The sequence below is a fragment of the Oncorhynchus clarkii genome, unplaced genomic scaffold (assembly GCF_045791955.1).
Source record: "Oncorhynchus clarkii lewisi isolate Uvic-CL-2024 unplaced genomic scaffold, UVic_Ocla_1.0 unplaced_contig_13976_pilon_pilon, whole genome shotgun sequence".
In the NCBI taxonomy this organism is placed as follows: Eukaryota; Metazoa; Chordata; class Actinopteri; order Salmoniformes; family Salmonidae; genus Oncorhynchus; species Oncorhynchus clarkii.
The window spans coordinates 70,599-81,046 of record NW_027258340.1 but is presented as its reverse complement, the minus strand read 5'-3'; the positions used below and the strand labels follow the sequence as shown (position 1 = coordinate 81,046).

Here is a 10,448-nt window from a genome sequence, read left to right as displayed (position 1 = left end):
CTGAGACTACACACTACTGTAACCCACTCCACACACAGAGCTAAACACACTATTCTGACCCACTCTACACTGAGAATACACACTACTCTGACCCACTACACTGAGGCTACACACTACTCTGACCCACTCCACACACTGAGGTTACACACTACTCTGACCCACTCTACACGGAGGCTACACACTACTCTGACCCACTTTACAAACTGAGGCTACACACTACTCTGACCCACTACACTGAGGCTACACACTACTCTGACCCACTCCACACTGAGGTTACACACTACTCTGACCCACTCTACACTGAGGCTACACACTACACTGACCCACTTTACACACTGAGGCTACACACTACTCTGACCCACTCGACACTGAGTCTACACACTACTCTGACCCACTCGACACTGAGGCTACACACTACTCTGACCCATTCTACACTGAGGCTACACACTACTCTGACCCACTTTACACACTACTCTGACCCACTATACACACTACTCTGACCCACTCTACACACTGAGGTTACACACTACTCTGACTTACTCTACACTCAGGCAACACACTACTCTGACCCACTTTACAAACTGAGGCTACACACTACTCTGACCCACTACACTGAGGCTACACACTACTCTGACCCACTCTACACTGAGGCTGACCCACTCCACACTGAGGTTACACACTACTCTGACCCACTCTACACTGAGGCTACACACTACACTGACCCACTTTACACACTGAGGCTACACACTACTCTGACCCACTCGACACTGAGTCTACACACTACTCTGACCCACTCGACACTGAGGCTACACACTACTCTGACCCACTCCACACACTGAGGTTACACACTACTCTGACCCACTCTACACTCAGGCAACACACTACTCTGACCCACTCTACACTGAGGCTACACACTATTCTGACCCACTCTACACTGAGACTACACACTACTCTGACCCACTACACTGAGGCTACACACTACTCTGACCCACTCCACACACTGAGGTTACACACTACTCTGACCAACTCTACACTGAGGCTACACACTACTCTGACCCACTTTACACACTGAGGCTACACACTACTCTGACCCACTCCACAGACTGAGGATACACACTACTCTGACCCACTCTACACTGAGGCTACACACTACTCTGACCCACTACACTGAGGCTACACACTACTCTGACCCACTCCACACTGAGGATACACACTTCTCTGACCCACTCTACACACTGAGGCTACACACTACTGTGACCCACTCCACAAGCTGAGGCTACACACTACTCTGACCCACTACACTGAGACTACACACTACTGTAACCCACTCCACACGCTGAGGCTGCACACTACTCTTACCCACTCGACACTGAGGATACACACTACTCTGACCCACTCTACAAACTACTCTGACCCACTCTACACTGATGCTACACACTACTCTGACCCACTTGACACTGAGGCAACACGCTATTCTGACCCACTCTACACACTGAGGATACACACTACTCTGATCCACTACACTGAGGCTACACACTACTCTGACCCCCTCTACACACTGAGGCTACACACTACTCTGACCCACTACACTGAGGCTACACACTACTCTGACCCACTAGACTGAGGCTACACACTACTCTGACCCACTCTACAGTGAGGCTGCACACTACTTTTACCCACTCTACACTGAGGCTACACACTAACAACCCAGTCATGGTTAACCCAGTCATAGTTAACACAGTCATAGTTGACCCAGTTGTAGTTAACTCAGTCATAGCAGTCATAGTTAACCAAGTCATAGTTGACCCAGTTATTGTTAACCCAGTCATAGCAGTCATAGTTAACCCAGTCATAGTTGACCGGATCATTGTTAACCCAGTCATAGCAGTCATAGTTAAAAATTGTCAAAGACCCCAGCCACAGACTGTTCTCTTTACTACCGCATGGCAGGCGGTACCGGAGTCCCAAGTAGGACAAAAAGGCTTCTCATCAGTTTTACAAGTTCAAACAGGTGCCATTAATACAGGTAACAAGTGGAGGACAGAGGAGCCTCTTAAAGAAGAAGTTACAGGTCTGTGAGAGCCAGAAATCTTGCTTGTTTGTAGGTGACCAAATACTTATTTTCCACCATAATTTGCAAATAAATCCATTAAAAATCCTACAATGTGATTTTCTGGATTTTTTTTCTCATTTTGTCTGTCATATTTGAAGTGTACCTATGATGAAATTACAGGCCTCTCTCATCTTTTTAAGTGGGAGAACTTGCACAATTGGTGGCTGACTAAATACTTTTTTGCCCCACTGTATGTGATCAGTTAAAAAAAATAGTGGGAATATAGGGAATAGGATATCATTTGGGATGCAACAACATATTTTTTGTTTGTGAATGATTTGAAAGGGGATGAGCAGGTAATCACAATGTCTTCCATTTTCTCATACAGACATGCCACCCATGGTGGACGTAAAGGGCGAGCCAGGGCCACAAGGAAAACCTGGACCCAGAGGCCCATCTGGTCCATCAGGACTTCCGGGAAAACCAGGACTGGGAAAACCAGGTTTCAATGGCCAGCCTGGCCCTCAAGGGCCTCCAGGCTTTCCCGGCATTGGGAAGCCCGGACTTCCAGGTCTCCCAGGAAAGGGGGGCATGAAGGGGATGCCCGGGAATAATGGTGAGGTTGGGCTCAGGGGTGAACCAGGTCCCAGAGGACTTCCAGGTCAACCAGGTCTCCCCGGGCCAGCTGGCCTGTCTCTGAATGGCAAACCGGGGCTTCCCGGCGGCAGGGGCCAACCTGGGTCTCGTGGAGAACCAGGACAGAAAGGTGGACCTGGAAATCCCGGGGAGCGTGGAATCAATGGGGAGAATGGCAATGGGAAGCCAGGGATACCAGGACCCAGGGGCCCCATCGGGCTTAGGGGCCTACCAGGGCCCGCTGGTAACCCGGGTGTGGGCAAACCAGGACTGAATGGGCTTCTTGGTGCATCTGGGCCTAAAGGGGATCAGGGGCTCCCAGGAGGAATAGGAGAGCCAGGTGAGGCCGGCAATCCAGGGCTGCAAGGCCAGCCAGGACCCATTGGATTGGGCAAGCCTGGTAATGATGGATTGCCTGGAGGACCAGGTCCACTTGGGCCTAAAGGTGAGCCAGGGCTGAGGGGTTCTCCAGGGTTTCCTGGAACTCCTGGCTATGGCAAGCCTGGTCTTTCTGGGCTGAAAGGAGACACAGGCCTTTCCGGGGGACCAGGGGTACCTGGGGATAAGGGTGAGCATGGGATTGAGGGGCAGCCAGGAGACATGGGTCCAGACGGACACCCAGGACCGCCAGGATTACAGGGCCCCATGGGGCTCCCAGGAAAACACGGCATGCCCGGCCTGAAGGGAGAGTTGGGTCCCCAGGGTCATCCAGGTCTGCCAGGGTTCAGAGGGGATCAGGGTCCCGGTGGTCTGTCTGGAAAACCTGGCATTCCTGGAGACAAAGGCCCGCCGGGTCCTAATGGGGCTATCGGAAAACCAGGGCCCAAAGGTGAGGCAGGGCATATAGGCCTGCCAGGAAACCCAGGTCTTTTAGGCAATCCTGGACCAAAAGGGGAGTTTGGGTTTGTTGGGTCTCCAGGACCAAGAGGCCAGTCTGGTATCCCTGGTCTTCAGGGGCCTTCAGGGCCAATGGGGCCACAGGGTATCCCAGGTCTGAAGGGCGAATCTGGGCTGCCTGGTCTTCCAGGGCTGGGCATGCTTGGAGAAAAGGGAGTTCCTGGTCCTCAAGGTCCCCAAGGAAAACCAGGCAACTCTGGGCTTAACGGCAACCCAGGCCCACCTGGGCCACCCGGGCCCCCTGGCCCTGCAGGAAATGGCCAAACCATTGTGTCTGGGCCAACGGATTCAGAGTTGGGCGGAGGCGAGGTACCAAACGGGAGGAACCCAAAACCACAGTTTGGCCGTGCAGAGCTCTCTGCCTCCCTGGCACCAGCATTTACTGCCATCCTCACCACACCCTTCCCTCCCTCCGGGATGCCCATCAAGTTCGACAGGACCCTGTACAACGGGCAGAATGCCTACAACCCTGCCACCGGTATCTTCACCAGCCCCATGTCTGGCGTCTACTACTTTGCCTACCACATGCACGTAAAGGGACTCAATCTGTGGGTGGCGCTGTACAAAAACAATGTTCCCGCCACATACACCTACGACGAGTACAAGAAGGGCTACATGGACCAGGCGTCTGGTAGCGCCGTCCTTGAGCTGAAGGAGAACGACCAGGTGTGGATGCAGATGCCCTCGGACCAGGCTAATGGGCTCTACTCCACCGAATACATCCACTCGTCCTTCTCAGGGTTCCTGCTCTGTCCCACATAACGCCTTGCTAGTCAACTATCTCCTAGGGTAACCCCTAGTGTCCCTATATAATAACACCTGCAGCCATAACAGAATAACACCACCTGTAGAATGTTATCATCAACAACGACAGAAAAGACTCTGTGAGAAAGAGTTAAATAACAGGAGAAGGATACTTCATGCTGTGCTCTGTGTTTTTATCTCTTTCTTTCAAATGTCAGTTTTTTTGTTATTTTTTTGGTTGTTGCTTATATTATTATAATTATTGTTATTGTCATAATTGTATTATTTTTATTTTGCCGTTGGCGTCAATATTGCTGTTGTTTATTGGATTCAGACTTTAAGTGCCTTACATTGTAATGCGTAAGTAACAGTTATTAGACCTACCCATGTGACTGCATATCCTACTCAAATGCTCTGATCAGTAGGATGACATCGTCGGACCCTGGGGCTCCGATTGGTTCCCCTGGCTGCAGTCACTTCCTGCACAAAAACCTCCCATTTCCTCCCGTGTGCGTGCGTGTCCTCCATTTTATGTCAAGAGCTTGCTTATTTAAATAAATATTTCACATAAAGATGTACCATTACACATACAGTATGAACAGTGTATTCAATGAACAAAATGTTCACATTTTAAAAAATATAAAGACCTGCTATAGGGATCGATGGATCGTTGTTTATCAGTAAGCTCTGATGTTTTGACGGTCAACTTCCAGTTGTCTGTTGGGTGATAATTTCCTGGCTCTATAAGAGGCTTGTGCTGAACGGATTGGTGCTGATAATAGAAGCTGATGGTTTTGGATTGTGGCTATTACTTGATCAAAAATAAGTAATTGGAGTATCCAACTGATTCACACAAATCTCTCTTTGACAAAGCATCAATATACAAACCAGTAACCTAAAGAAGTATACATATATAGGACACATTAAATAGACAACTGAATAAATCTATAAATAAATGTGTATGTTAATCATTATATTAATAAATAAATATGTGTCAGCTAATGGACAGAAAGAATAGGCCAAATGCATTAGGATCAATGCCATGTTTCCCTGCATCGATCCATCCTGTGGCTATTCCCATTAATCACGTGCACTGCATTTCCCTTTATTACATTCTCTATGCCACACATACAGTATACCATTGACATCACTGCTTTTTGTGTCCAATAACGCCAAGGCTGTGACCGAGCAATCAATGCCCTGGGGCCTTTCACATTAACATTTAGAGTGAATATTCTGAGCGAAAGCTCATGTGAAACGCCTCATTCCGTCTACAAACTACAAATCTTTCAGCATTTCACAGATCGACAACTGGCTAGAGGCCATCCAACCTGTTTCTACAGAATAACCCTTTGAAGGTTCAGATCCAACCAAATGGGTGCATAGGGTGCAGTTCAAATTATCTCCTACATCATACACAGCCCTCCCAGTATATGGTGCTATGGTGTTGAACTCATTGTGTTTATACGCGTACAGTAACAATTTCCAATCCACCGTAAACCTCACCATAACAAAGGTTAACCATTCATATCCATCTTTAGTTACTGTACATCGCCAACCAAAATGGTTTACCCATTGCTCAGTTTGATGGAACATCTGATATTGCCACAGGATATTCTTAGCCGATGTCTTCTGACAGAATATGAAAGACGGTGCACTTTCGGAAATCAGAATGCATGGATCTCCAAATGAATAAGCAAAGGGAGAGAGAGAGAGAGCGAGAGAGAGAGAGAGAGGCCTGGTGGTTGTGAAATCCTGATTGCATAACAGTTAACATGGCTCTGCTATTCTGGGAGAAACGGTGGGACAAAGGTGAGAATTGTGTTTGCCATGTGAGTTTTACTGGTGCTGTGTGGAATGAGGCTGTATCTCCGGCTGTATCTCTTCTCACTGTGTGTATGTGTCTGTCTGTTTTACACACACACTCAACTCCCATCCGTTAAAACTTCACCTGGGTGAATTATGAACTTCAGAGACCATGGACCATGGACAGTGTCATTTGGGAGCATACACTTCTAGTCAATATTCCACCAGTTTGAATTTAAGATTTGATCCGGTTCAAATAGGATGTGTGTGTTTTCATGGCGATTAAGTAAATGGCCCTCATAGCTTGGGAAATGTTACAACAGAAGAGAGGAATTCTGTTTGGTACAATTAGTGGGCTACATACCCACTGGCCACAGATGTCAGTTCAACATCTAGTTTTGATTTACATTTGGTTGAGTTGTCAACTAATGTTAATTCAAAGTGAAACAATGTTGATTCAACCAGTTTTTGCACAGTCATGCAAAGATGAGAAACGTACAATAGAGATGGGGAAATGTATGCAAAGTAAAAAAAATATATTGTTGGAAAAAACATGCTAGACTTTTAAAACAAGGGGTTATTGACTAACACTGGGCAGGTTACAAATCATGAAGGTATTTTTGTGCATTAATTCTGTGAATTTGGTCGGCAAACTGATAGTAGACATGGGAGAATCTGGGACGGAATGAACGGGACAATATCTATCTTAAAGTCCTTCATCTTCCAGAAACCTTGGGCTCAAGGTTAAATCATACAGTATATCACACTTCCTTATTGTAAATTCAATGTAGGGATATCATATTGTATGTTTCAAGATTTAGAGATATTAAACATTTTTATAAATGGTGGGAATACAAAGTTTAGACTACCCTGATGATATTCATTGTGAAATTAGCTGAATGTTTAGTAGCACCCATCTCTTTTCCTTTGTCTAGATTTTGAGATCTGCAACAGTACAACTTTTTATCTAGTATTAATTTGAACTTATCAACACGAATTGGAGTATTTAGAGTACTAAATAGGTAGAAAACACTTAACAGAAAAAGGCTATGTCAATAACTAAATTTGGACAAAAATGCAGATAGAAGCTCTCAAATACCCAAGAGGTCACCCTTTATTCAGACTAGAACCTGAGGCCAATATTAAATCAAAATGGGTATGCAGCCCCCCCCCCCCCCTCAAAAAAATAAAACAAATAACATCATGCATGTTGGATTATCGCTACAATTTTCTGCATATTAGACTAATCAAAACATACTGTATTGCTGTGACTGAATAATTGTCCTAGACATCCTGGAGAAATGGTCATCGGTTTTGACTGAGTAGAACCTTGAGTCTCACAATCAGTATTTTAAATGTATGTAGGTCTAATGGAGGCACTTTCACTGGTCTGTTTGTGGCCCCTTTTCTCTCATCATTATCTGAACATACCTAAAGCAAAGTCTATGTGTCATTATTGTTGTGTGAGTCTACCAGACAATTGAAGGCTTGTTTTGGTTATGTACTGTATGTTGCCTTTTTATTGCCTCATTCTTTCAGACATTTGGAATGCTGTTTTGGAGTGGAGTGGCTAGACTATAACTCTCCTTTTTTCTATTCTTTGTCATAGACAATGTCACTTGGTTGCAGAGTTTGCAGTGCGTGTGCAAAAACATTTTTCTCCCAATGTACTGCCTTGATTACAAACTGACTTGTTTTCTATTCAATGAAAAAAAAAAAAATGTAAAAAAATTGTTTCTACTTTAATAAGCCTTGCTTCGGTTTTAAGGGATATTTGTTTGTTATAGTTTGGAGATAGATACAAACGGTCATTCCCATTTGCACATGACATTAATGAATATGTATTTATACATTTGTTATAATTTAACAGGAATGCCAAAACCGACCACCGAAGCATGGTAGAAATGGTATGTAACAGCATTGAATGAGTTAAGAGCATTTAGAACATGAAGTCAGCATTCTAGCATTGTTCATGAAGGATTTTTTGTGTGATTTTTTGTTCATTTGTTGTGTAATGTACAATGTATCAACCTATAGGATTATTTGTCTTGTACATGGATGGCTATTGTGTGCACTCTATGCAATAGAACTTGGGTATAAAATGCACTCTTTTAGCTAGATTTCTTTTGGTCTGCTTATACAAAATGTACAGTACTTGATTGTATTGATACCACATCAATAAATACTTTCTTGTATATTCGTGTTGCTTTTTTTCTAGATTCCATATCCATTTGAAACGCATCACATTTGGTGACAGAGAGTATTAGAAGTGTAGGCTTACTGTCTGGGCCTTAGTATAAAACCAAGGTATGAATCAACACAGACTGCTCACAGAACATTATGCACTATACAAATAACTATAGAAGTCACTCTGGATAATAAAGACTGTCTGCTAAATGAATATGCTGGGGCTCCACCTACCCATAGCCGTTTATTAGATAGGCCTTGTTTTCTACAAAAACACATCCATCACGCATGGGAAGCAAGAGCTACTACTGTTCACAGACACATCAGTTTGGCCAAAGTTGGGTGGGCTATCAGTTGATTATAGCGAATGTAGATTATGTAAATCAGCTCGATCGCTGGTTAGCTAGTTAATTATGCTGTCCAAACAATCTATCTAGTCTTTACTTTTTGGGTGTGTTATGTTGCTGACATAGAGAGCTTGAGACTATAAGATTTTTTCTGCATTTTTGTCAAAATGTAGTTATTGACATAGCCTTGTCCTGTTAATGTTCTCTACCTATACTACCATTCAAAGGTTTAGGGTCATTTAGAAATGTCCTTGTTTTTGAGAGAAAAGCACATTTTTTGTCCATTAAAATAACATCAAATTGATCAGAAATACAGTGTAGACATTGTTAATGTTGTAAATGACTATTGCAGCTGGAAACAGTAGTTTTTTATGGAATATCTACATAGGCCCATTATCAGCAACCATCACTCCTGTGTTCTAATGGCACATTGTGTTAGCTAATCCAAGTTTATCATTTGAAAAGGCTAATTGATCATCAGAAAACCATTTTGCAATTACGTTAGCACAGCTGAAAACTGTTGGACTGACTGAAGAAGCAATAAAACGGGCCTTCTTTAGACTAGTTGAGTGTCTGGAGCATCAGCATTTGTGGGTTCGATTACAAGCTCCAGAAACAAATAACTTTCTTCTGAAACTCATCAGGCTATTCTTGTTCTGAGACATGAAGGCTATGTGAGAAATTGCCAAGAAACTGAAGATATTGTATAAAGCTGTGTACTACTCCTTTCACAGAACAGTGCAAACTGGCTCTAACCGGAATAGAAAGAGGAGTGGGAGACCCAGTGCACAACTGAGCAAGAGGACAAGTACATTAGTGTGTCTAGTTTGAGAAACAGACGCCTCACAAGTCCTCAACTGGCAGCTTCATTAAATAGTACCTGCAAAACACCAGTCTCAACATCAACAGTGAAGAGGGGACTCCAGGATGCTGGCCTTCTAGGCAGAGTTGCAAATAAAAGGCCGTATCTCAGACTGGCCAATAAAAATAAAAGATTAAGGTGGGCAAAAGAACAGAGGCACTGGACAGAGGAACTCTGCCTAGAAGGCCAGCACCCCGCAGTCGCCTCTTCATTGTTGCAATTGAGACTGGTGCGAATGTGCATGTGCTAATTGAATCTCCGTTTACGGTGGCATCCAAATACTAATACTAATACTAAGGTCTCCAAATACTAATTAAAAAGTATGGATTTCCCCCAAAAAAGAAAGTCATGCAACAACAGTCTATGGTAAATTTAGGTAGGCCTACACGGTAGTTGTTTAAGAATGTACATTTTTTAAGTATAGACAGCATAGCCACTAGAAAGAGTTGGAGGTTCATTTCAAAAACTCTAGATGGCGCTCAACTCCGTGGAGTTACAAGCAGGCCGACATCTTTTAATGACATGAACAATGTCCTCCTGTTCAATGTGATGTTAGTTTCTCATAAGAATCCACATAATAAAGGGACAGTTCAATCAACCACTAGGGGGTGTGTATGTCACACTATGAGAAAGTAAAATGGACCAAAAGAGAGGATATTTAAATTATTACACATAGAGTTACTATTACATGTTCTCTATTCATAACATGACGGTATATTTTTAATGGATGAGGTCAGTAAGCTATATGGGCACACATGTCTGTGTCAGATCCTTTTATATAGCCAATCACACAAAACAAGCGATTTATCTCATCCCTTTAATGTTTGTTAGATTATAACATGGGTGGACGTAGAATACAGACTTGTATCACTGGTGACCTGGCTGGGGTTCGGTCATCCAACTAGGGAGACCAAAA

The 10,448-nt window shown here is 44.0% G+C and overlaps 1 protein-coding gene across 1 annotated transcript; it reads left to right on the top strand.

The window, feature by feature from the left end:
* Positions 1-2,443: 2,443 nt before the first annotated feature.
* LOC139396705 (collagen alpha-2(VIII) chain-like) lies at positions 2,444-7,312 on the top strand. Its single transcript, XM_071143658.1, has one exon. It carries the CDS (start codon positions 2,444-2,446, stop codon positions 4,346-4,348), a length of 1,905 nt encoding a protein of 634 aa, XP_070999759.1. The 3' UTR covers positions 4,349-7,312.
* Positions 7,313-10,448: the final 3,136 nt, after the last annotated feature.

Bases quoted from the DNA above. Each gene is read 5' to 3' on its own strand.
- LOC139396705 (XM_071143658.1), top strand. From the start codon at position 2,444: ATGCCACCCATGGTGGACGTAAAGGGCGAGCCAGGGCCACAAGGAAAA.